Source organism: Epinephelus fuscoguttatus, linkage group LG1, assembly GCF_011397635.1.
Source record: "Epinephelus fuscoguttatus linkage group LG1, E.fuscoguttatus.final_Chr_v1".
NCBI lineage: Eukaryota > Metazoa > Chordata > Actinopteri > Perciformes > Serranidae > Epinephelus > Epinephelus fuscoguttatus.
This window is the reverse complement of record NC_064752.1, coordinates 38190525-38217908: the sequence shown is the minus strand read 5'-3', so window position 1 is coordinate 38217908 and position 27384 is coordinate 38190525. Positions and strand designations below refer to the sequence as shown.

At 40.6% G+C, this 27384-nt stretch overlaps 1 protein-coding gene across 1 annotated transcript; it reads right to left on the bottom strand.

Annotated features, from left to right (window-relative positions):
* Nucleotides 1–3493: 3493 nt before the first annotated feature.
* LOC125895361 (arf-GAP with GTPase, ANK repeat and PH domain-containing protein 1-like) lies at nt 3494–25489 on the bottom strand. The gene is made up of 20 exons (XM_049587121.1): nt 24340–25489; nt 22540–23767; nt 15700–15758; nt 15490–15577; nt 14636–14721; nt 14391–14532; nt 14174–14308; nt 13953–14074; nt 13575–13736; nt 13104–13187; nt 12726–12830; nt 12467–12626; nt 11118–11246; nt 10880–11017; nt 10655–10714; nt 10090–10241; nt 9017–9107; nt 6785–7007; nt 6275–6578; nt 3494–5221 (listed from the first exon to the last, which is right to left on the bottom strand). The coding sequence occupies exons 2-20, from the start codon at nt 23681–23683 to the stop codon at nt 4934–4936; spliced, it is 3672 nt and encodes a 1223-aa protein (XP_049443078.1). The 5' UTR covers nt 23684–23767; nt 24340–25489; the 3' UTR covers nt 3494–4933.
* Nucleotides 25490–27384: the final 1895 nt, after the last annotated feature.

The following is a 27384-nucleotide window of genomic DNA, read 5'->3' as shown; positions in this document are numbered from 1 at the left end:
CGAGATTCAATCTAGTAATGTGTGAAACTCTTGAGTAGGCTAAGCTGCCAGTGCAACCAGCTCCACGTGTTACTGTTGTGTAGCAGGCTGCAATAAGGCGCCAAATATGAAAATGTGGTTACAACTTTCTAGCTCATATATTTTTTATTTATTTTTATTTTATTTATCCTTTATTTAACCAGGCAAGTCATTAAGAACAAATTCTTATTTACAATGGTGGCCTGGCAGAAGGCAAGAGCCTCTTTTTTTAATATTAAGCTAATTTTTCTTACATTTAAGACAGAAGTTCATATAAAACAACAGATGTAGCTATTTATGTTTATATGTAACAATTCAAAGTTAAATCTAATGGTGAAGCTAAATGTTTATAAAATATACAAATAGCCCATACTGCATCTATTGTTTTTCCAGCCTATTTTAGTTAATAACCACAGCCACTTCTGTATAATAAAAGTACACTTTAGCATGCTGGTGCACCATACGGTTCCTCCACTTTACCCCCTGCCACTAGGAGACTACTTTGCCGGGAGAAGAACAGATGGCAGCTGTGGAGATGGACCTTCAATTAGTGGCTGTGCAACTTGAACTCAGCCAGTGCAAACCCAGCACCAGGGGACCAACCCGATTCCCCACAGGATCAGCAAACTTTTTGTTGCTGCTGTTACACACATTAGATTAGCCCACTGTGACTTCCCAACTCATGGAAGAGAGGCTCTGCTCCTGACAGCACATGATGTAAACATTAATTGCATCCTCCTCAGCTGAGCTGTAATGTTAGCTAGCTCAGTGGTGCTAGGTGAGCTAGCAGTAGATGCACTCTTCCTTCTGTGCAGTGATACGGTTGGCCAGTGTGGTTTGGTAGTAAGAAAATAGTTCCTACACAAAACTGTTCACAACAAGGTCTGTGGATTATTATTATGAGTAACCAGGTCATGATTTCTGGAAAGTGATTACTGCTGAGTTTTTCAAATGTATCTCTTCTTCTTTTTTCTTTTTTTTCTTTGGCGCTTTGAGCACCATAAGCCAAGTGCCATCTAGTTCTATTATAATTAAGAGAAGGCAGACATTTTCACGGCTGATATCCCCAACACTTGCACTGTGTGCCACTCTCTCTTAACTCAAGCTTCTCTGTGCTGGACCATTGGCTCCCCTGGGACCTCTCTCCCTCTGTCCTGACTGTCAGTGCCCCATCCTCGTTTGGATCTGGAACTCCGTCCTGCTGGAGGTTCAGCCTCTTCTCTGTGTGCTTTGTATTTTTTTCTCTTTGTGTGAATGACATGTTTCAGTGTTGTACAGATTGCAAAGCTAATTGAGACAAATTTGTGATTTCTGATCCTGGGTTACAGAAATAAAACTGTCTCAACTTAAATAACATATGAGCTGTTCAGAGTAAAGAGTAGTATAACATGCAAATGCAAATGTAATATGGTCAACGGATGTGACCTGAACCTCGATAAATGTTGTTTAATAATGATGTAAAACTTGAAGATTTTAAATTGCATTTCACAAAAATAACACAACATACCTCAAATTACGAATTTGACTAAATGACTATAACATAAATAATATCACTTACGTTAGTGTAGATATTTTTCCTCTCAGCGTATTACTAACCTATTAACTCACAAACACAAATTTCTCCACATATGCTGACAAATATAAAACAAAGTACTACTTACATTTACAAATAATATATCTTTTGTATGCCTCGCACCCAAAATAGCAAATGGCACTGATCACCCCCTCAGCCCACACTTCACATTGATGCCATCTGGTCGCAGATACAGGACTTTAAAAATGAGCAGAGCTTGCATGAATGTGTGTGTGTGTGTGTGTGTGTAGATGTAACCAAGTATATATTTCATGTATGATGTATATCTGGTTGTTTCTGTGGGGAGTGCTGGCTGTGATATATAGTAAATAGTAAAGACAATTTCTCTAAAACAATGTTAGCTTTTGATGTTACAGTAACTTTTGATTGACTTAGTTGATTGCTCTTGATTTGACAGCACTATAGCTGGTGCAACCCTGTCAGGTAGTATTTTGTATGTTGCAACCCTTTTAATTTAGTAATTTGTGAAATTCCAGCAAACACTTATGTTATGACCAGGCTAAATTGAAGTTATGAACAGCAAGCGCAACTGAAAATTATTCACAACAAGCTTAATTTCTTATTAGGAACAACTTTGTTGCTGCTGATGAGTTTTTCTCTTTTCTGTGTATATATTTTCTTTCCCTTTGGGATTTTGCATTCTATGAACCAAATGCCACTGACAATATTCTGTTTGGAAACATAGATAGCATTTTAGGCAATCTCCAAACCCATCACCCGTCCTACTCTGCCTCTGATTGGTTTACCCTGACCTTCTCACCCTAAATCCTAACCACTCCCACTCTTCTTGCCTAAACCCAACCGATTCAGGCAATGAAAATAGCCAATCAGAGTTAGATTAGGGCAGGTCATAGCTTTTTCAGCTCAGAAAAACAAAACAAAACAAACAAACAAAAAAGGCGGGATTTTGGGAGATCCAGTATAGTGAGCAAATATCTGCGCCAAGACCTCCTCTTTGGTGCACCAGTCATTTTGGCTAATCTCTATAAACAGATATTAGCATATCGATGCAGATAAATGCATAAAAAAACCTAATATTATGCTAAATCATATTAAATCCGAACCCATCGACAGTCAGTGGATTCCGAGATTGCATTTCAGCCGTTGTGCTTCACCTCTCCAAATAGACTGTTTACCTCCCACTCTAACGTAATTGGTCTATACTCAGACTACAAATGGAAAACAGAACTCTTCCAAAACTTTGTCCTGTCACCTACAAATTCAGTATATGTATGGTGATATCTGTTTATAGAGATTACATATCTGGTAAAAAGAAATAAAACGTTTATTGTGTTTTGGGTGAACTGTTCCTTTATAATGTATACCTACCTAGTTGTTCTTCAATATCAACACTTATGACTCTTAATTATCTGTAAACATTCCTATATCATGTCACCATTGTCTCTTTGTGTGTTTGCCCAGAAAAATCCCTTTCTTACTGTGAATCCATGTAACTGAAACTGTCTCAGCCGTGGTATTATAGTATAAAAATGAGACCATGACATCGACCTAGAAAGAAGTAGGTCAAAGCCAGTAGGGACCTTTAACAAGAACTGGTTTGATCCAGAAGATCTCACCTTCAAACACTAGGCAAGTTAAGTGATGGCTACTGGCTCCACCTGTCCATAAAACAGCTCTCAACATGAGCTGTTTGAAACACAGACCCTCTACGCATCAGCATATGTGAGGCAACTATGCTGCATGTTGCTCCTGCCTGCTGAAGCCTCCCTCACCCTTATTAACTGCTGTTGTTAATTTTGACACAGCTGGAAATGAGATAAATAAAAAAATCACCTCAGCTTGCTGTTTTGAAATGAGGTCTGCGACGAGATCAGACACAGAGAATCACACACAACTCTGTACAAAACATCACAGCTTGGGCAGTAGCCTTAGTGTATTGATAATGAATGCTCTATGAATCATTGCATGAGTAAAAAAATACAAATGGAGAGAGATGCTTACATCACAGACATGTACACTCAGCGGAGTCTTCAGATTAACACAAAAATACATACAGTACTGCAGGAGGGTTGTTTTTTATGCCATTTTTTTAACATATTAAATTGGGCAACATTCCTCTATTTCATGTTGATTTTCATCCACTTACAAATATAATTATAGTCATTCATAGGCTCAGTTTTATAGATCAGAACCATTGCTGAGTTTTAATCTATTAAACCGTACTTTCTATTAGTCACAGCAGGAATAATATGAGTTAATTAAAAAATAAAACGCCCCAACAGTCCACCGACACTGCATCATCTTGGAAAACATGTTAGTGTTGGAAATAATGAACTTAAACCGTCTTGTTTTTGTATACATTCAATCAAAATCAAGGCATTTACACGTCTAGTATTTCACTTGCCTTGATGATGAGCTGCTCATAATGCACACGTCATGTACAGTGTTCATGTCACACACAGTGATACAAACATAACATAGAAATCTCAGTCTCGGATGTCAAAGAGTTAATCAGGTGGTTGTTAAAGGAAAACCAAACCAGGAGGCTGCACAGGAAATTTCTGAACAGCTACGAGTAACCCTTTGAGTTTTTATACACAGAACCAACTGTACAAATCATACAATAACAATCTCGAAAATGAAGCACTTTTAAATTTTTTAGAATTATAATATTTTTAATCAATGCATTTCTATACAGTTATTTTATTTTTAAAGTGGCGTCTCTTTTTTTAGCCACTGTAAAGTGGTTTTTTTTCAACTTACACAACATTATTTATGTACTGAACGACCAGCTGTGTTGAACATAACACAGTATATATGCACTCTGAATTTAAAAGTGACATTCGTTGTCAGTAATGTGTGGATGTGTTTAACGTTAACGTCTGTCTATGAAATCGTAAACTTATTGCAGTTCTTTACTTCTGGGCCCTTAATGCTCAGATAAGCTGTTTGAGGCTGAAGGCAAATTCCCATTCTTAACTGAGTGGTGAATTAAGTTGAATATTGACTGCATGATGAAATATGAATACCAGCTGGTATACAGTGCAATACATTCCTACTGAATCCAAACGCAGAGGCATCTGGATGTAATGTCACATTGTTTTAACTTACGTAGAAAGTGTAGTCAGGAAAATTTCTCTTTTTCGTTTTGGTTAAATCATTCAAGCAGAATGTGCCTGTGTTATCACCAGTGTGTGTTTTCATCCCTGACAAACACACTCACACACCCTTTAAAGCCTCGGGGAGTGCAACATCTGGCAATGTGTTCATCCGTCCTGCAGGCCAGGACAGTATGAGGGCAAAGCGACACACACGCACACACACACACACATACACGCACTGTACCACACCACATTTCGATTATGACACTGCTCTTCTGGAGGTGCTGTAACTCAAGCTGGTGCCGCCGCTCTTGTGCGAGATCTTGAGTGTCGTGGCAACCGTCAGGCTTGGCGCCATGGCAACAGGGAAGCTGGGTGTGGCGGCTGCTGCAAAGCCAACTGTCGTGGCGACAGAGAAGGAGGAGGCTGGTTCATTCGGGCATCCGTGCTGGAGTAAGATGTCGACACACTCCTGACTGCCAGCATTGCGAGCCAGAACCAGAGCTGTCTGCCCCTGAGCATCCCGGTGCCGAACATCACAGCCATACTGAAGTGAATTAAAAGGGAAGATAAATAAATGGATTAGATTATATCATATTCTACATTTTAAAGGAATACTTCAACCCCCAAATGATCATTTGTATTTCAGTTACTCACCCTGTGTAATGTTGAATTTGGAAAAAAAAAACATTCTCACATGCCTCCACTGTGAACGAAGAATCCAAAAACTGAAAGAATTCTTAATAAATTAAAGTCACAGGGGGCGTGTTTAACAACAGCAAAACTATATCAAAACATCTGTTTACAAACTCTCACACAACTCCTGCAGTATAATCCAAGTCTTATTTATCCAGTCATGTGCTCAGTGTGTCTCAAACACATGCATTTTTGCTAAAACCGTAACATAAACACTAAAATCCATGTGTTTAGGAAGCACTGCGCATACTACTGGATAAATGAGACTTGGATTATACTGCACAAGTTGTGTGAGAGTTTGTAAACTGATGTTGAGATAGTTTTGCTGTTGTTAAATGCAGACCCCTGTGACTTTAATTCATTAAGAATTTTCTTCATATTTGGATTCTTCATTTATCGTGGAGGCATGTTAAAAAGATTAAGTTTTCTTTCCGAATTCAACATAACACGGGGTGAGTAATTAAAATACACATGATCATTCTGTGAGTGAAGTATTCCTTTAAGGAAGTTTTGTCCAGTGGAATAATTTGCAACTTGAACCTAACAGGCCTGTCTTAAATTATCCCAACAATGTGGGACTCAATGAGCTTTAGTGCCGTTCACACTTATAGATCACCTTGAGTGGTCTGCTGAGTCATCTGTTTTAAAGCTTTTTGTTTTTTTGCTGAGGGAGTTACTTAGAGGTTCTTGAAGGGTAACATTTATTATCTGGCCAGTTTTGCATAACTCAACATGATATTTCACACTAAGAAGAAATCTAAAATCATTTCACACTTTGTCGATACTGCACAATCACTGTAACATTATCTCTACTCCTGTGCTTTGCACTTCTGTGGTGATATGAATCAGACCAGCCATACAAAGGTTTTATTGATTCCTATAACAAAGTAGGAGGGAAACACACCCAAACAAGGAGCTGCGTCATCACCACATCGGCCTGCTGACAGGCAGCATGCAGGGCAGAGCCAGGCAATCGCAGCGCTAAGAGTGACCTGCAGGAGAGCGCCAGGCTGAGCGGAGCATTAATGTCCTCCTTAGTGCAGTGGGCCAAAAGGAGCAGCAGCTTTGGGAGGTTGTGCTCCATCACTGCCAACAGAAGACGGCCAGATAGTGTGATGTCTGGGCCCTCGCCAGGAGTGGGAGGGGGCAACGGTGCCACAAACAGTTTCTGCTCATATTTGGCCCTGATCCATGATTCCCGCTCCTCACTGAACAGGCAAAGAAAGCAAACAGAAATGATGAATATTCAGTGAAATACACTTCCAGCTTCTCGTCAACAATTTCTCTCTGCTGAGACACACACATCATTTCTGAGTATGCAGCTCCCACCTACATACTGTGAAACATTTAACCACAGCAGTGTTGCAGTATAGCACATCAATAATGTTTCATCTCCTAACATTATGATCTCTACCGTGTAGCATCAGGTGCTGGTTTGCGGCGGCCCAGCGTGCGTGCCTCCCATATACTGTTGACCATGTGGTTGCCAATGGCACTGAGCACCAGCGTGAGCTCTCGTGGCAGATCATCAAGGTCCAACGAGCGAACTCGCGACAGGTGGGTCCCCAGGTTTCTGTGGATCCCTGAACACTCGATGCATATGAGAGCACCCAGGTTCAGACTGGCCCAGGTTGGATCTTGGAGAAGAAGGCCACACACAACAAATTAGGCTGCCACTTTATCTGAAACTGAACTATGTGCATATGGATGACAGATTCATGCCATTTTAATTTGTTGTGTGGAATTTAAATCCTTAGGCCAAGTCATGCAGCAAAACTGACTGAAGCTGTGTGAAATCCTGTTTGGATGGGATTAAAACAGGGCTGTTTAATGTGTGGCCAATGTGCCAAACATTTTATTCCCCTGAAACTCTGGCCCTTTAAAGTGTTCCAACTCTATAAGTATATTCAGCATTTGATCTGTCTTTGTTTGATTTAGTCATATCAGAGACACTGATTATAATTATAGGGTATATTAATGATATTATGTTTACATTAAGTGGCTTAACTTATTATCATGACGTAAATGTTGATTGCACAATGTAATGGTGTAGGTGTAATGGTTGTAGAAAAATGACCCTGTCTGGGTTTAGATTGGTTCCCTCAAAGCCACACTTTCACTATGTAATTCTGTCTGTCACCAGGTATGATTTCCTGGGAAAATGAAGGCTTCATTTACGGCACAAAAGCAGCGCATCAACCATTGTGCAAACAAAACAGGAAGACGAGCGCTATTGTTTCCCAGGTAGCTATCGGTAGCTATCCCCAGTTACCGAAGAGTGTGAATTTGCAAGTTCTTTGCAGCCACTATCCCCAGTACTTGAAGTGGCAGACGGTGGAACAGCCTAAGTAACTGTGGTAACTATTCACAGTTGGTAGCTGCACGGCTCTGAGGGAAATGGAAAGTGATCCGGTAGTCTTTGTGACAGTGGCACCAACAATGACACCATTTAGAAACCCTTGGGGGTGTTGCCTGTTTACACTCTAATATGATTTGCATGCATCAAAATGTTTGTACATGTCTTTGTGGTTAATTTACTTTGCAATTAACACTGTTGCATTTTTTTTAGCAAACAATTTCCCTTATTGAAGTAAAAAGGTTACTGTTGCCTGGATGACAACAAAGTTCAGGTTCAGTAAGGCATTAAGGTAATGAGTTTGGCCTCTGTTCTAAATGAACAAGTCAACAAGTTTAAACAATGACACAACATGAAAACAATAATCATGAAATATAACACTATTTTTTCCTCTGCATATAAGAAATATGGGTCCTGCTTTCTATAAAGATCACATTTGTAGTGTGGTGTGGGGGCATCTGTGGTGAGTTACAATGCAGAAAAATTTGACTTGTGATTCTCTGCATCTTGGCATCTTACACTTTACTTGCTGCCAACAATGAAACATTACGATAAATCATGCATTATTAAAGAAGCATCAATATGTATTTCATTTGACTTAATACATACAATGATAATTTATGTTACTGCAAGGACTCTTATAGCAATCTATGAGTCTTTAGTACAGTTGATTGTTGAGGTGTGTGTAGGTATTCATAATGTATCATAAGCGCCATCAGCCAACCTCTAGTTTATAACCAGTCAAGTGCATCCATAACATGCTTGACACTTACGATTCATTAGAAGTCACATCTATAATGTTTTATGATTGTAGATGTATTATGAATGTAGTCATGAAGCATTATGAATGCATTATAATTCACTATGGATGCTCCCATAACACACTATAGATGTGGTCATCATGGAGAGTGTTACCTAAATATGTAATACAACACATACATACACACACACAATTACAAAGATGGTAAAAGAATGATGGCACATGAATGGTCACTATGTCAATCAGTGATTCTCACACAGTTACAGTGTTTATAGCATGTAAATTAAATGAAATTCCATTTTGTCATCTGACTTTTAGGAATATTTTGTGATTTTACAACATGTGAATTATTAATAAGCAACTGTATTTTAACACAGAGTGTGTTAGATGCCAATAAATCGTACAAGGTAGTCCTTTGTTCAGTCTGAGATATAGAAAGCTCCCTTTAGATGTGTTTGAATGGGCTGTAATGCACCGAAAGATACAAACATGTACAAAGAGGAGAAAAGTTATTAATGTGTGTCACTAACTTGGAGCATCACAGTCAACACAGAAATTGTTGCCCTTGGCGTTGCGGATCGCCTGCAGGACCACTGCTTCACTCTGGCTGTTCTTGCGAGCCTGTGGGTAACACACAGTATATGGCTAAAATGAGAAAAAAAACACACCAGCTGTGATATCAGCTCTGATAACTGCTCTCATTACTAATAACAATGATTATAATTTCCAAATCTCTGAGTGAGGAAGCAGTGTTAAATGGCTATAATCATTATTATTAGCATTTAAAGCTATAAAATTATTGGTGCTGGCCTCCTAGGACATGCAATTCTTTTAACACTCATAGAGAAATGCATCATGGGATTAAAGTAATTATTCAGAATCATTATATTAGAGGCAATTATTATCTTTGGGGATAATTGAGCTAATTCCACACCAAGATGTACTTCCCACTCAAGAACAGAAACCAGCACAGTCCATTAGTGGACAGGACTGTTACTTTGGCACATACACTTCTGGAGATGGGGTGGGTTTTTTGGGTAATGGCTGATCAAATTAGCTGCCTTCACCCCTTTTTAAAAGTAGCAGCAGTAAGAGTTTCCTAGGCCAGCTTCTCCTGAGAGAAAACTGTTCTTATCCAGCAGTCCCAGGGCGCAAATACACAGAACACAAAATGATTATATGGCCCTTCAAATGTTCTTCCAAGGGCAGATTATGTCCCTTTTAAATTTGAATTTACATTTCATGTCGTACAATAAATGTGTGGAGCAGCTGAGCTCTTACATTCTGTGTGTGTCTCTGCCAACAAAAGCCTAAAGAACTGTTCTGTAGACTTGCAGTAAGAGCTGCTGTGAGCAGATGGAAATACAGACACTATTTCATGCCAATATGGGTACCAGTATTGCGCTACAGCACCTGATCTGCATAAATACAACCTCACTGTGTGCGACTCTGCCTTCCTCAACGCAGACAGGAACACACAACAGTAATAAAGGAGCATCTTAGGCTGTACTAAAATGGCATTGCAGCTGCATGAAACATGAAACTATTCATAATATTTTGTCATTTGTCACTTATATTATCGCTGCCTTTTGTTCAGTCTTGCCTTGTTTTTGCTGCTCTCGCACAGCTGCAGGCTGGCCAGGATCTGGCTCTCAATGGCTTGGACCCAGGAGTCCCTCTCCTCCACACTCTGGGCTTCAAAGTGCCACGTCTGGCCGGTGCTCGACACGATGAGGAAGTCAAAGTTGTCCTCGTCTGACACAGAAAAACACGATGGAAACGAGAGATTTTTCATCAGGGATTGTTCTGCCCATTTGTAAAGTTAAAGCAGCCTCACAAATGCAGCCACTTCATTAATAATTTAACATGATGAACTAAAAAGGCCGTTTTAGTTTGCATGCATCAGCACAGTTAAGATCCACGTCTGACCACTACTAGGCATAAGAAAATCTTATATAAGAGAACTGTTGAATTTTAACCAAATGCTAAAATTTGCATACATGTAGATAAAATAATTTAGAGGTCTGTGTGTAATTTAGACATTCTACAACAGAAACTTGATAGGATATAATGTGACAGGAAAGCACAAGAACAGAACTGCAGACAGACTGACATGTGTTGAGGGTCAGTCAGAGTTTGAAAGGTGCAAAATGACAGATCAACATTACCTGTCTTGCTTACGTTTCTTAAGCTACCAAAGCTTTTAAGTTTCCACATTTTGCGCTTGGCTGCACAAGAAGACAGGAAAAGTCAGAGCGAGAAAAGCCAGTGAGAGAAAAAGAGAGAAACTGTTCACCAAATTGAATGTAAAGTTGAGCAGAGTGTGATTGTTGCTTTTATCGTTGGGGACTTCTTAAATGCATAAAAAAGAATATGGAGTTGTCAGTGTATACCATCAGCTTGGCCCATGGTTGCATCTCCTTTCTGGTTCATGCTCTTCTTTCTACGATGCTTTTTCCTGTCTGTCACCGGAGAGGAGGAGCCTACATCTTTGGTGGAGGAGGAGCTGGACACACCCTCAACTGCAGAGTCTGGCAACAATATCAAACAAACACATGCCAAATTTATCTGGTACAAAACATGTTCTTTTGGGCAGCTAAATATATGCGCAGATGAAGGTCCTTTACTCACCAACGCTTTGAGCGTGGTTAGATAGTGTAGAGGGACATCGCTGCACGCCTCTGTTGCCCCTCAGGAACAGTGCGCCACCCAGCCCTTCCATTTCCTCCACCTGCAGGAGGCTGCTGGCGCTTACAGGGACTAAAGAGATGACAGCAAGCATGCACTTAACAATGGAGTCATTTAGACAAACATCAAATGCAAAGCAGAGCGACTGATATTAAAAAACATATTACTGATTCTGTGTGAACTGCAGAGAAAATAAAAGATACATGACTGAGGAAGTCCTGAAGTCTTTCACACACTTGCAAAACTTGCAAAATCCCTTATGATGCTCTTTTGTCCTTTTGCAAAGATTTTGCATTCCCTTGCAATTTTTTCACCCTCTCTTGTACAGAGGCTTGACCCCTCTTCACAATGAGTCTTAAAACTAAGGAACAGTGGATTAATTGTATTTCTGACTTCTGCTTTTCCCCCAGCTCCACCTTTTTATAATTGTTTCTTTTTGTCTTTTTACCATTCCTGCTCGTTACTATTCAGGGTCATGAGGTTCTACATTAAAGTAACTTACATGCACTGCGGCTCCACCCCAGACTGTGTAAAAATAATGGACGTAGAAATCATGACATCACCTGTTGGTTTGTGGATTGCTGTTCTGAAGCCTCGATTTCAGCATTTTGGCTGTTGCCATCTTGGATTTTTGGTGCCAGAAGTGACCATATTTGGACGAGAGGTTGGAGCAGTGGAGAAGCGACAGGTGGATCTGATTCATGCCTTGAAGACAGCCTGTCACTCAAAGTGGCCACGCCCTTAAATATGTGTAACTTTAGGCCGAAATAAAATTTGAATGGGTGAATTATGTAAAAAATCACCCCCCGTACAGTTGTCATGGACGAGGAAACTAGCTATAGAGAGCAAAACTACTTTTTGTGCCAGGCTGTAAACATGTTTATTTCTGCTGTAAAGTTGGGCATTTTAACATGGATGTCTATGGGGACTGACTGGCTTTTGGAGCCAGCCTCAAGTGGTCAGTTGAGGAACTGCAGTTTTTGGCACTTAAGCCTTAGTTTCATTTTTCAGCCCTTGAGTTTGCCACTTGGGGTCCATGAAGAAAAGTGCCAGTGTGGAAAGCTATGACATATCTTCAATTTCAGCCTTGTTATAGGAGCACATGAATCACCTTATACATAAGTGAAGTTTATTACTATAAGTCCTCTGATAGCTCCGATTCTGCGCTTAGATTGTGTTCTTTGATTGTCTTATGCCTATGCACAAATTAAGTTAAAGGAATTGGTTTAGTTTTGTGTACTTTGTTGAGGTATCTAAAGTAAATTTTCAAAAAGATGTGTTTATTCTTTGACCTGGACTGACACCCTCAGGTCCTGGCACATCTTTGACACGCCCGTTGAGCCCAGCTGGAAGGCCACAGGCGGGTACAGCACGAGGTGGTCGCTTTCCTGGCACCTTCACTGTCACTCGCAACAGGTCCATCTCCTTCCCAGGGGTATTCAGCATGTAGTCCTGCCAAGCCAAACATCAGCCATTACACATCCTCCACTAGCTGTCTGTGGTGCTTTCAGCAGCATAATGCTTTAGAGCTCCGTCAACACACTGACTCACATTGACACTGGAGTGATAGGACAGTATGCCGTCGTTGGACAGCGTGACATACTTCTTCTTCCATTCTTTGTTGAGCGAGTTCCCACTGCGCTTCAGCAAGATGCCCTGATGGAGGTGACAAAACCAAAGAGTGAAAATTTATTGCAAACGTCTCGTGTGTTCATCTCGCACATTCGGCAGCATGATGACTGCTGGCTGCCAAAAACGCCCGCCATCCTATTCATCAGGCCAGTATGAGAGATCACAACACTTCATCGCTCCACATGATGAAACTGCTTTCACACGTTTGATTTGAAGTGACTGCTGGTGTGTTGTCCTCTGCAGAGGGTCATTAGATACATCATATTTGCTACTGCAAAGTACAAATCTGTGTCCTACCTGTTTGATGGGAATGCAGCGTCCACTGCCCAGATCTCCCTTACAGTCTGCACTCCTTCTGTTTGAGTCACTGCCTCTCCGACCCTAGACAAAGTACGAGAGAAGCAATAACTGCATCAGAGGCAGGAATGGGGTAATTGGTTAAAGAATACAGTTTAGAACTCATGAATTATGGGAGTTTTCCTTATGAATTGCTATGCATTTCATTACAGATCCATAAAAAGTATTTGGAAATGTGACTTTCTGCTGACTGCAAAAGCTGGCTTATTAATTTGGGTGATATCTTTCGAAATTAGTTGAATATCAGCTCCATTCGGCTTATTAAAGCTGCACAGCATATAGCTATATCTGTATCATGACTTAAACATAAAAAAAGAAAAAGAAAAAACAGAAGGAGGAGGGGAGGGTTTAAAAGTAAAAGGGTGCATAAGGACTGCTCTGGCCCCTAAAATATGCTTGACTGATATGTACCGCAAATCTGGTGGTGCGTCTCCGGGTGGCACTGCGGACTGACCCAGGTGTGGCACTATCCTGCTTTTCCCCTCTCACTGTTTTGCCGATCTCTTTATGACTGATCACAGGAGTGGAGGGAAGTGATGAGGAGTAATCACTGCTCTGACCACCATTACTGGCCTAAAGAGAGGAGAGAGTCAGAAGGGGGGGGGGGGTGATAATTGAGCAGAAAAGGGAAATAATTGAGTTTGTTACATGCTGACAGCCTTTAAAAATAGCCCAATAGCAAGACTGAAATATGCAGTATATTCAGTAAGAAAAGGCACACGTCAGTGGTGCAACTTTGTACCATTATTTTCCAGATTGTGCGGAACAGATGGTGCACAATGGTTTTACCTGTCCTGGAAAGACACCCGACACTGGGGTGGAGCCTCCAGAGTGACTGGGAGAGTTAGGGAGAGATTTACAGGAAGCCAGTAGAGCAGCTTGCTTCTTGGCTGTCATGATCTTCTGAGCAGCTGTCAAACAAAAGAAACCTAATTGAACATTAGCCCTAATAAAGTCACATAACTCAAATAAATTTGCATCTTCTGCAGCATGCTTGTCCGCACACATACCATCAGTGAAGACTCTGTTCACGTTGAGGCCATATGTCGCACAAGTTTCGTAGTATGTGCAGCGTCGCACATCTGAGCAGAGCTGTCTGGCCCTGGCATCATCTATTACTCTGGGGTTGGTGCTGCTGATCTTATCTAGAGAAAGCATAAACCACAACAATAAGTGCATCTCTGCAAATATTCGAATCAAAGCACATACTGCATGTGAGTGTCTCACCTTGAGTCCCGACTACTATGAAAGGTATCTCAGAAACAGGCCGGTGGAGAGCGAGCTGGTGGTAGATTTTATAAACTTCCTGGAAGCTGGCTTCATTTTCCAAACTGAAGACCAAGATAACTGCATCCACCCAACTTGCAAACTAAGAAGAAGAGAGGAGAAGAAGAAAAAGAGCACTCAGAATACACAGGAGCAGGTTGAGTAAGGTTTATTTGGCTGTTCACATTCACCAAGTTCAAACCCACCTGAGCACCTGGGAGTTCTGTCTCTTCTCTGATTATCATCAGATGGCTCTGTCCATCAACCAGGACGTCCTTAATGTACTGGCGCCCTGCAAACACACAGCAGTAGATCTTTTTCAGTTTGTAGGTTGACTTGTTATAGCAGGAAAAGCACATGTATAACTAGTGATAACATCAATAGCATGCCCTGGCCCTGGATCATCTCAAATGAATGTGGAGTGTTGCAGGAATGAGTTCTGAAACCCACACATTTGCTAGTATTTTAGCACTCCTGGTTCCATTGTCTCGAAGGCAATGGGTTTTTTTGAATGGGTTTTTGGTTAGATGCCTGAAATAAGGTCTGAGGTTAACACAAGCTTAGTTCTATGACAAAAAATACTTCAGTAAATACCCCACTTGGGAATTCTGAAGCTTTTAAGTGTCTAAAAAGGCAGTTGCTAACAAGTGGCTAGGTGAGACTACAAGATGTCGTCACACCGAACACAGCTTTACAGCCTTGTTGCAGTGGCAACATTGAAGTCATGTGACCGCGGTGTAGTTCGCTTTTGGCCTTAAGTTAGCTTTTCACTTATGGTGATTGCATTTACGCTTAGAGGACATTATCTGAACGAGATTTGTAAGTATTAGGAATTCTTGCTTGTGACATAACTTATTTTCTGCAATAATCCAAAATCCAATGGAAAAATCTCGTTGGCTTTTTGACAAGGAAACCAGGGCAACGCTAACTTCTGCTTCGGCCCATAAATGAACGTCCTCTCTTCAGCGCTCTATTAATGTTAGCTCTATTGTCAGTTGTGTACTGACATCATCACAGAAAAAAAACACATGAAGGTGGTAGATGAGGACATGAAACCAACCCTCAGCATTCTCCAGCTGCAGGTAACTTCCTGTCAAGTGTCTGTGGACCAGAGCGGATTTCCCACTGCACAGACCTCCCAAAACACCCTGCAGAACACAAACACACAGACAGAGAGAAAATATTAAATTTAGCAATTAATTCCACTCACCAAAAAAATGATGTGTTAATACAGGAGTATGTAAAAGCCAGCGTATGTTCTCAGGCTTACCAGGTGAAGCTCTTGTACGGTTTGACTCATGGTCCATTCTTGACTGCTGGTGCACGCAGCTGAAGAAAACAAAAAGGGGCTACACGTTAATTAAAACATTAAAAAAATAAGCACAGTACCTGAGTGATTTTGGTAACTTGCCATATAACACACAATACAGGATAAAAACAACAGATAAGACAACTTTGGAGCTGCTGGAAGCTGTGACTTCACTTTAAATAGAGCTAACATGTGGGCTAACAGTTCCCCCCTTCTTCCAGTCTTTATGCCTGACTGTGAGCATGACAGCTAACTATTTATTAAAAATGTCTGATTGCTTTAAGAAGTGTGTCTGTGATGGTACAAACAGGAAATAAAGGGGATTAGCCTCCATTAAGAGCAAAAAGAAAATTCAATTTTAACAACTTCAAAATGCTCTTAAGTGCATGTTACTGCATCTCAGCTAGTTATCAACACATCCATGAGTCACCTGGGTTTTGTTTGGAGTCAGGAAAATGGGCAAAGTGGGCCACGTCACCATGAGTAGCACAGGCTATCTCTGGTCACTGGTTTAAAAGAGCTAACTAGGCTAACTATGCCCCCCTGTTTCCAGTCTTAGTGATAAGCTAAGCTAACAAAGAACATGGTACCAGACTTTGGCGAAGGTAGAAAACTAAGCATATTTCCCAAAATGTTGGCATGTCCCTTTAAAAGAGTTAGTGCTGACAGCCGGCAGGGTTTGGTCTGACTGCCTGTGGACTCAGCACAGTGAAGAGAGTCACGGTGTCCGAGCCTCCCCACTGGGTGCAGAGACACTGCAGCTCCCACACAGTCACAGTGAGCACCCAGCATTTTAATTTACATGAGTTAGGGAGCATACCAGATATCTTCAGTTGACCCAAACATTGTTAAACACACCACTTTTTTTATTTTTGTCCTTTTATCATATTATGATAACCTTGAAAAAAAGCCCCTCTACCAAGTCATTTATTCTTTTATTCAGCCTTGAAAAAGTATTAATCTTAAAAAGGAATTCAGCGAACTGTGGTGAGATGATTCATCTTGTTCCCAGTGCAGTTTCCCCACATTTCATGAATTTTATAGAAGTTAGTGTCAACTGAAAGGAGACAGAATATGCCACTGGGTGCTCTACAGTATCAAGAAGGTGAAACCTAATTCAGAAAGACTTTTGAAAGGCGCAGATTTGCATTTGAGAAAAGTCAAATAAGTTCAAATAAAAATGATGTGTTAATACAGGAGTTGTTGCTTGAGAGTTTAGAATTATTGTCTGGTACTGAGTCAGCCAACGTCATAATACTCGCACAGCGCTCTATTTCATCCAGTACTGTTCGGTTATATTGACCAGAATCTCAAAAGTCTTTAATAAAAAGCGGAAGCTGCCCTGGGGAGAGGGAAATTATTGCACTTATTGGTGATTTCAAGGGCTGAGTCTGGGACCAAATGACTTGTTAAGATGGATGTTTTTATAGCCTACTGAGTGTTCAATTGTGTGATTTTGGTGACTTTATGTGCAATTGTATTTTGTACCAGACAAAAATGAAATGGCTCTTTTAGAAATGATAGAAGATAACTGCTGTCAAGTGACTCATCTCGTTACAGACCATCATTTTTAGGTTGCAGCTAATGTCAGCACCTTCACAGTTAGTGTAAGCAATCCCATTTCTCTGTCAGGTCTTTATAGTTGTTGAGTTGTATCAGAATTTGACTAACTCTACTCACTTATTAATGAAGATATACAAAAATCCTATGAAGACAAATAAATGACATAAATGTAAATTAACTCCCTGTGAAAAGCCAATGCACCTGTATGTGTCTGTTGTTGTGTATTAATATGTTTTAAGCAATCTCATCTGTCCCTGTCTGTGCTTGTACCTGCAAGTTTTTAAGAAGTTTTTAATTTGCTGCCCACTTTGACCAGGAATTGCTAGAGATATAGCATCTCAATGGGATCTGTCTGGTTAAATAAAGGATAAATAAAAATAAAAATTAATAATATTTCATCACATTTGAACGTTTACATTATGAAGATGATCTATCACCATTTATTGGAAGCTCATATAGAGCAGTATTTGTGTTAGTTTTCTGACTTTGGTTGTCCTGATAAGAACTGAGTGAAACCCGCATCATGTTCCAAGTGTCATGATGAAAAATAGTTTGTGAGATTATGGCCAAATATATCTACTTCATCTCTTAACTGTGATCATAATGATCCACCAGCTGTGCAGGTTTATTGCGTAGCAGTGGGTTTAGCAAGTTATCAGATTTGGCGCTGATATACCAAAATAAGACTTTGTAAAAAGGCCAAATGAGATGGTATAGACAGCAAAGTTAATTACATTTGTTCCGTTTTTTACTGGAGTCATAGTGTGGGAGTTACGGCACTACAGCAAATGTTCAAATTTATTCTTATCCTTAGTTTTATTGCTGTAATTTAACTCTGAGGCCATGGATATATTTGTGTTCCACACTACAGAAAACATGAATCACAAGTCTTTAATATTCAGCCATAAAATGTTTCTTAAAATAAAAAAAGAGGTTCAGCAAGTACATTATAAGTCTGTCTCCAGTGGAGTCAATACCTTGAAACAAGGCGTGATTATTGAAGCAATTCTTAAAACAAGCCGATTTCTTTTATTAAATTATGTACAATAGTCTGCTATTGACAAACATGTTTTACATTTCAAAGGCTTAAAGAGACAGTTCCCTCCAAAATCAAAAATACATATTTTTTTCTCTTACCTGTAGTTATTTATCAGTTGAGATTGTTTTGGTGTGAGATGCTGATTGTTGCAGATATTGGCCGCAGAGATGTCTGAAATATAATGGAACTAGATGGCACTTGCTCAGAATGCGAATAAATACATAAATAAAAACATACCCACATTTGAAAAACTCAACAGCAATGTCTCTTTCCAGAAATCATGACCCCGTTACCCAAGATAATCCACAGACCTTGTTGTGAGCAGTTTCATGTAGGAACTATTTACTTTCTATCGAACTACACCTGATATCTGTATCACCGCACAGAGGGAAGTGTGTATCTACTCATGGGCGAGAGGCTTGTGCTTGTTGCAGTGCCAGATGTAAACATTAACGCTGTTCTCCTTGGCTGAGTTAATGTTAGCTAGCTCACTAATGCTAGGTGAGCTAACAATAGATGCACACGTCCTTCTGCAAGCTGATACAGTTGGTGGGTGTAGTTCAATAAAGAGAAAATAGTTCCTACATGAAACTGCTCAAAACAAGGTCTGTGGATTACCTTGAGCAACCAGGTCATGATTTCTGGAAAGCGACATTGCTGTTAAGTTTTTCAAATATATTTTTTGGCACTTTGAGCATCACAAGCTGAGCACCATCTAGTTCCATTATATTAGAGAGAAGGCAGAAATCTCTACAGGTGATATCTCCAACACTCAGCATCTCACACCAAAACAATCTAGACTGATAAGTAGCATTACAAGTAAGAGGAAAATATGTATTTTTGATTTTGGGGTGAACTGTCCCTTTCATTAAATGTATTGCTACCTTTATAGTGAGGTTCCACTAAACATGTTGGTTTAAGTGTTTTGGCATTAATCTCTGTAAATGGACATTCAATAATAAAACACATGGATGGATGGACGGACACACACACACACACAGTCATGAGGAACACTACACACATCTGCAGATATGAGCCTGAGCAATGAAAGACAAATGACTGCCAGTGTGGACACACGCACCCAAACACACATACTGTTCACACTCTGTGGAGCAGACGGTGAAAGTGTTCACAGATGTAAATCAATGCAGAAACCATCGACACCAGAGACACAGACACCATTTGAACACACACACACACAATCTCAGAAGCCACTGGGTCATGCAGAGCTCGGGCGGAGCCATATCGTCGACCGCCTCTCCGGGGACACAGATTCTAACTTTAAAACCGTGCAACTCTCCCTCATCCCCATCTTTGGGCAACCCCCACGCCCACAACCCCCCCCCCCTCGCCTCCATCAACAGCGTCACGCCACAGACCAAACAGCATCTCTCGCGGCTTGCTGTTGCCATGGCAACTCCATTTTCCAGAAGCCTCCAGTCCGGGTGTCTATACAATAAATGGTCTCTCATGGATACAGCGACGTGTGTGAGAGGCATAGAGACATGATGTCCACCTGTGCACGTATGATGCTAAAAATATGGCAGTGGGTGTCTTGACAATGATGACCAATATTTTTTCAATTAAATCTGATTATGTTTATCTGTGGACCACATACTGACACAACACTGAACTGAAATTACAGGTTCAACATGACACAATGTTGACGATGCTGCTCGCAAACACTTAAACACGACATCGACGAATGAATGGGCTCCATTTGAAGGCTGATTAACTCCGCGCACAGAGCAGGAAGTGGCAGGTTCCCGCTCTCCTCACTCCTCCGATGAACACAGCCCTGTGTATCCCCAACCTTAATTATTCATGTCCCACTTACTCCTGACAAATTATTCAGAGCTTACTCCAATACCACACTCTCTGTCAAAGATGATTTTCTTTAGAATATATCAATAAAGATTAAAGATTGATGAAGTCACATCATTTCCTTTATTTCAAATGGAGAGGTCTGAATATTTCATGAAGTGTTTTCGTGGTTTTTGACAAGACTGAACTAATTTCTATTTGTCTGTGTGTCAGGGTTTCAGGAACTCCTCAAAACAGAGAACACTGAGCACATTAGTGGAAGTACAGAGAGTATTATAACTGTTACAACAGTTTTACCCTCTTCACTGTTAAAATGTACAGTGACATTGAAAAAGAACAATCTGTTCAAATTTTTTAAAACTTTGTGAGCAACATTAATAAAGATAAAATCCTATTTCTAGTTGGCTTTAGTTTCCTTATATGTTTGTCATGTTTTTATCTTTGCAACAGTTTTTATTTACAGACCTCTTGGAGGAGAGAGAGGAAATCTTTAGAAGTAGATCCAGTGTTTGTAAAGGAAGATGATTAACTTTACATTTAGATCATCTAGTGAGATGATTTAGTGATTATTATTGGGCTGTAATGATTATTCTCACTCTCAGTTAATCTGGCTATTTGAGAAAGTGATTGTTTGGCCTATGAAATGTCAGCAAACAGTGAAAAATGTCCATGATGATTTCCTAAAATTCAAGTATCTTAACCCAACAGTGCCCAAAACACTGACAACTATCACACAAGACAAAGAGAAGCAGCAAATTCTCCTATCTGAAGAGGGAAACAAAGAATGTTTGGTAGTTTTGCTTGAAAATTTACTAAAACAATTGATTAATTGTCAAAATTGTTGATTAGTTGTCAGTCAGACGCCTAAACAAATAACCATACCCATATCAGCTCTGGATCAAAGATGAAAATGAGCTCTGGTGTACCCATTTGTGCTATCATGGAATAAAATCTGATTTTTAAGTGCACAAATGCCTTATAAGTTTTAATAACCTTTAATACCTGCCGCACTGTAACATTAGATGTCATTTTGTCTTGAAAGTTTGAAACTTCCTTCAGCTCCCATGAAAGGTCCTCATATTGTTTTTCTATGGGTCTGCGTTAAATTTCAAAGCTGCACCTCAGTTTTAGATATAACTGGCAAAATATTTTCACCATATTCATCAACTTATTTTGTAGCCTTGAGAATTAGATTCAGATACACTGAGGACTCGACATGAAACAGCAGAACAGGAGAGGTTACCTAGAACTGATCTCAGACAGGCTGGTTGGTCTTCAGCTGAAGTCTAAACCTGCTTCTTATCACCCAACACTGACGCTGTTCACAGGGATGAGCTGAATACTCGGATGATGTAAGTTTTCAGTACAGACCATGTATTTTTTATGAGTGTGAATATAATCTGAGTCAAATGTGGCAGTATCCACACTCGTGATGAAGGAAAATCTTCCTTTGGGCAGCTGTGTTCAATCTCTTATTCTTGTGATTAAAAAATGATCTAAAGCTCAGTGCTGAGCCTGTTCTGTAAAAAGCTCTCAAATAAATAATAAATATAGCATCTTTTGATCAACCTATGTCAATTAAAGGTTTAAATAACAACTTTATTCAATCCTGCCCCTTCCGAGTATGCATACAGACAATTTCTATATCTGTTTGTTGTTCGTACGGTGCACCAGTACATCCCTAGCTATTGATCAGCAAAGCTTTCAATTAACATGTCATCCAGGGAAACTACAACAACTTATTCTAAATGAAAATAATCACAGAATACACTGAATTTATTTAAGTGTGAAAGCCAACCCCAAACCACTTTGCATGACAGTAAGCATGATAAAAGTATACTGACCTGATAACTGAATATCGCAACTGTGTATAATTTACTGCGATTATGCCCAAATAAGTGAAACATATTCGTATATGAATGAATTAGAAGAGCATTAGAGCATTACTGGGAGTAAGTGGGAGCACATTTCTTTGGTTTAGGTTCACCAAACTCCAGAGAGGGCAACATAAATGACAATGGATATGTGATCCTGTGTAATTACATTAAATAAAATGGTCTTCATAGTCGCTTAATTTCAGCCCAAGTGAGCACTAATGGGGGAGGTGACCGTCACATCACCAAATTCTCACAGAGATGACGTTCCTATCTCTTCTACAGTGCTGTATGAATGTTTTTCTGTTGCGTCATGTGACCAGCCGCCCTCTATGTCATTGTTTTCCTCCTTATTTTGTTAGGTATGTGCAGCACTGTGCGGTTCATAATCATTAAGAAGAAATGTATGACATTATTTGAACAGAAATGTTGGTATAAAACATAAGTGTAAATGTTACGTAAAGACCCTGTCAGTCCGGTAGGTGCTTGAGGTGGCCTTACCTTCCTCTTCACTTGAGCCCCTCTCTACAGCTGGATAGAGGGGAGGTGCTGTGCTGACGCTAGTTGACACTGATGTACTTTTGGTGAAAATGCCACTGATGAATTTGAGCATCTTTCGGTCGCGGGGAGGGGCACGCTGGATTGTTCCTCCCTGGCCCTCTTTCCCTTTCTTCAGATCCTCAGAGGGGGAATGTAGGTCGCTGTTGTCCAGGGTACGACTTGTACCTTTCCTTTGAGGCCTGGACACGTCGGTGGCAGGAGGTGCAGGCAAGGAAACAGACACCGTCTTAAATCTGTCCCCCTGAGGGCTGTCCCTGGTCATTATGCCTGAAAATCCTCCACTGACAGGAGCTCCGGGGCGAATGAGCGTGCCCCTGCCGTCACTGTCGGCCCAGGACGCCCTGTAAGGCCCCAGAGTTGTAGCTGCCATTAAGGGGGACTGGTCCCCAAAACGGTTATCCCTTCGATCCAAAGTCCTGGCAGAGTGATACAGGCTTGTGTTGGCCTCTCTGAGTTCCCTCCAGCATGCAGAGTTGCTTCCTGCGTGTGACCTCATCAGGATTTCGGGACGCTGGTTGACCTGTGGCGGGATGGAGAAAGGGAGGCTGCAACGTGATCGGCTGCTCAGGTCTGCTCCATTTTCCCCCTTTAGGAACAGCATGGGGGGCTCTCTGTAAATCTCTGTCTTAGGGCGCATGGCGTCTGAGCGTGGCCCCTCTCTGCGCACAGTTCCCTCCGATGTAGTTCCTCCGTACACTTTGACCATTTGCCGAACAGGTGGATGTACAAAAGAAGTGTCTTTGCTTTTACCAACTGACACAATGTCTTTTTGGTGTCCATGAGTTTCTCTCCTCTCAGGCTTCCCCCAGTTATCGACAGGGCTGCCATACTTGCCATACTGCACCTGTTCCACCTCTTCTCCCGCCTGTGTGTTTTCTTTTTCCTCCACTTGAACACATACAGGTTCTTCCTCCTTTTCAGGGACATTGCTCACCTCCTCCCCATCCTTCTTCGGGCTCCCTTCCCCCTCTGGAAGAGCCTCCCTCTGGTTCCCTGCTACATCCTCTGGCACAGCCTCAACCTTCACCAGAGTGAGGGAAATGAGGTAGGTGGTGCGTCTCTGTGGGTTGCCTGCCTTGCTCATTGGGACAGCAGACTTCAGCACAGTGGCACCTGCTCTCTGACCTAGCCAGACCTGCACGCCTCAGTCATGGCAACTGGGGCAAGACTGGAGCAGAGGAGAGAGAAAAATCTAAGATCAAGATCAAACACAGACACCTGATCAAACCTTGTGAAGCTGATTATGTCTGATATCAGGCCTGTGCACTTGACAGGAATCCAAGTTTCCTTTTATATGAACCTTCGATAAAGACGTGAAGAGTAAGTGCGGGGGAAAAGAGGAATGCTTCAAATTGCAAATTTGCAGAATGTATTTAAAAGACTGACCCAGTGGTGAAACAAGTCTAGACTGTTTTTTAATGCCTCCATTAATCCTCTTCAATGCACAGCGATAGTACCGGTCTCTACGACTGATTCATTCATAATCCTTGTCTCTCTTCGCTTTGCTTTCCTTCTTAAACTCATTTATTCTGTGGAAATCTGACAAGTAGACACACGGATAGCTACAAGGAGACATTTCTTTTCACTGTGTTGATGTCTCAGCCTCTGATTTCAGCCTGGAATTATGCAACAGCCAATGCATTCGCTTGATCCATTTCTTGACTAGGGACTGAAAATTAATACTGGCTGAATAATGCCACCTTACTACAGTATGGGTCTTGGCTTTTGCTCATATCATACCTTCATTTTTCCTGAAGAATATCCATTGCACAGTCCCTTATACATTAGAATTGATGAAGAATTTATCTCGCCATCAGATTACCATTCATATCCAACGGCACATCAAACAAGGCTGCCAAAAAAAGAGCTCCAGCTGATGAGTCCAAGAAAAAAAAACAGGTGAAAGGGAACAGGGTGCAAAAACATCAAAATGGAAATCATTCACTTGTCACGAAGCGTCTGGCAGCTGGAGCCTCCATTCGACAATGTCATGCATAAAATTACGTATGCACGGTGTGAGGGTCACTGGGAGATGCTGAAAAACATCTGTTGTTATGTCTCCAGAATTTTTTTTAAAAAAAGAGATGAAGTAGCCAGGTTTAAGCAACCCAAGCGATGCTTCTTTTTGCCCGTATCCCTCCTCTGGAAAGCAGCTCCTCTCGGTCACCGCATCCTCTCCTCCGAGTGCCTCATCCAATTAGCAAGTCAATAAAATGTGTCTGTGAGGCAGAGGAAGCCCACCAGCTCACCACAGCCCCTCCTCCTTTTTTTCCTCCTCTTCTGGCTGCCACAGAGCCTTGCAGCCCCCTGCTAGCCCACTGTTAGCCTGCCGCACAACCGGCTCCACACTAGATTCAGCTCAGACAAACAGGCAGGGGATGAGACGCTTGCAGTGAGGTGGTAGTGGTGGTGGTGGTCCTTGCCAGTGCGCATCAGATTTTTATCTGTGTCGACACAACAAAAGAGAGAGACAGGAGGGAGAGAGAGAAACCCTCAACTCTGCTCCTGCCAATGCATCCGCTCTGTCTCCAGCTCTGTCTCTCCCCTCTCCTCTTCCAAAGCAATTTATGGGCAGCTCCTGCTTTCTCTCCCTGCCTCACTGTCTGTCCCCTCTGAGCGAGGAAGCGAGGACGCACAGGATAAATCTGGATGTCTACAGTTCATTGCAATAGGGAATAAAATACAAGAAGACGTTAAAGAGAATAAAAATGATTAAGAAGTGAAACTGATTTAAGGGGCATATTAATGAATTACATAAAGAGGAAAATGAAGATACTAATTTGGGTTTGCAGGTAATGATGCAGGACAGTAAAGAATAAAAAGAAGAGGGACAGGAGAAGGCAGTTTCTTGGAGATAAAACATGCACAAAATAGCTCTTAAAAATATTTCTCTTGTCACTACATAATCTCTTTTCAGGGGAGCAGCCTTCTCTTTTCTCTCAGCTCCTCTGCCCATCATAAGGATGTTGACATCTAGAAAAAAACAAAAAATCAAGTTAGTGAGTTTTTTTTCCTCCTACAGTTAAATTTGAGTTCTCCAGTTCTTTATAAATTAATATTTGGATCAATCAAATCACAGAAATTAAAACCAAAGAAAATAACACTGTGAACATTACAAGCGGGAAACTCTGAGCAAAATATAGAAGTTGTAATAATACACTTTGAATAAAAATTATGTGTGCACATGAATATTAGCTTCAAGTAAATACTGTAACCTTGATGAAATAATAATATTTAATAATGAGATGTGTGGATTTGATTGACACATTATATCAGTTTAGGGAAATTAGTTTCTTATTTTGATGAAATAATGACAGCTAATTGTCAAAATTGGAGTAAAGTGTAACCTGCAAAACAGCTGGAGCAGAATTTTACTTCAGTTCATTGGTTAAAGGACTAGTTTGACATTTTGGGTTATTCACTTTCTTGCCAAGAGTTAGAGCAGAAGATTGATAACTATCATTTATATATCTGCAAGATAAAATATGTAGCTGAAGCTAGAGGCCAGTTAGCTTAGCATGAAAGTGGAAAACAATTAGCTTGCCTTGGAACAATGGTGGTAACAAGATCCACCTACACACACCTCTAAAGCTTACTAACCAACACATTATATCTTATTGGTTTATATATGGTCATTGTCATGTCATTTTTACACTTAGGTTTCTGTATGTATTAAACAGATTAAATATAGCATGTTATTGCCAACTTTTCCTTCACCTTTGGATATAGGGTAGCTGTTTCATGTTTCCTGTCTATGCTAAGCTAATCAGCTGCTGGTGGTAGCTTCATATTTAGACTACAATACAAACATGAGAATGGTTTCAGTTTTTTCATCTTACTCAGCAAGAAAGCTAATAGGCCAATTTTCCACAAATGTTCAAACATTCCTTCGACTTTAATAACAGCCTTTATGTCATTTTAGGTCTAAATTATACTGTGTATAAATGTTGGCCAATAACTGGGCAATACAATCTGACATTCTTTAATGTTGGGAAATTTAACAGTTTTTAGTAATTGTTAACCTAACTCATCAGATTCTCTTTTTTTGTGACCACAGTGACCAGTTCAAGGTGGGCTTTGGAGCATGGAAAGTACTCAATATTTCCTCTGGTTATGAAAGGAGCTTTTTTTAAAAGGAAACTGCCAATTTTCCACCAGGTGTGTGTCATTGCGGTGTGTGCAGATGAACTGTGTGCTTCCCCTTGTGCTCCGAGTGCCTGAAACTCTCTGCTCATTTGACTGCTGGGTGACCCAAAACGCGACCAACTTCCATGACATGTTCACATAATTCTGCTAGATGGGAAGGGAGTTCTGGGGTTTGCAGCATGGGGGAAGCCAAATACAGTTCATTTGCACATACTGCCCACACTGCTATGACACTGAGCTGGTTGAAAATCTGCAATGTTTCTAAGAAAATATCCTGTAATGATGTCATTGGGGCTTGACCCTGCAAAATGCCAATTTACATACATTTACATAAACCCTGAGTGGGGTGGGGGTGGGGTTTGAAAGGTGCGTCATTTAGTGGGCAGGAAGGGAAACTATTGAGTTATGTTAAGGGAAATGTAGAATTGAACGTTGTTGTTCGTTGGAGTTTGAATATCATCATGAGCTAAATTCAGGATACGTGATCGATTTATTTATTTATTTTTTTAGCATCCATCTCTTGCAAATCTTCCAAGTACTTTATGAACGTGAAATAGTAAATCATTTGGTCACCCCAGTTTGAAAAGCAAACACTAATCTGCAAAAAAAAAAAAAAAAGAATAAAATAAAATGAAAAAT

Excerpts from the sequence above, each read along its gene's own strand:
- LOC125895361 (XM_049587121.1), bottom strand. The coding sequence starts at position 23,683 with ATGAGCAAGGCAGGCAACCCACAGAGACGCACCACCTACCTCATTTCC. Across the intron at positions 14,722-15,489 it reads GCAGCTGGAGAATGCTGAGG|GGCGCCAGTACATTAAGGAC; the intron begins GTTGGTTTCATG and ends GTGTGTTTGCAG. Across the intron at positions 10,715-10,879 it reads AACCATGGGCCAAGCTGATG|CCAAGCGCAAAATGTGGAAA; the intron begins GTATACACTGAC and ends CTTCTTGTGCAG.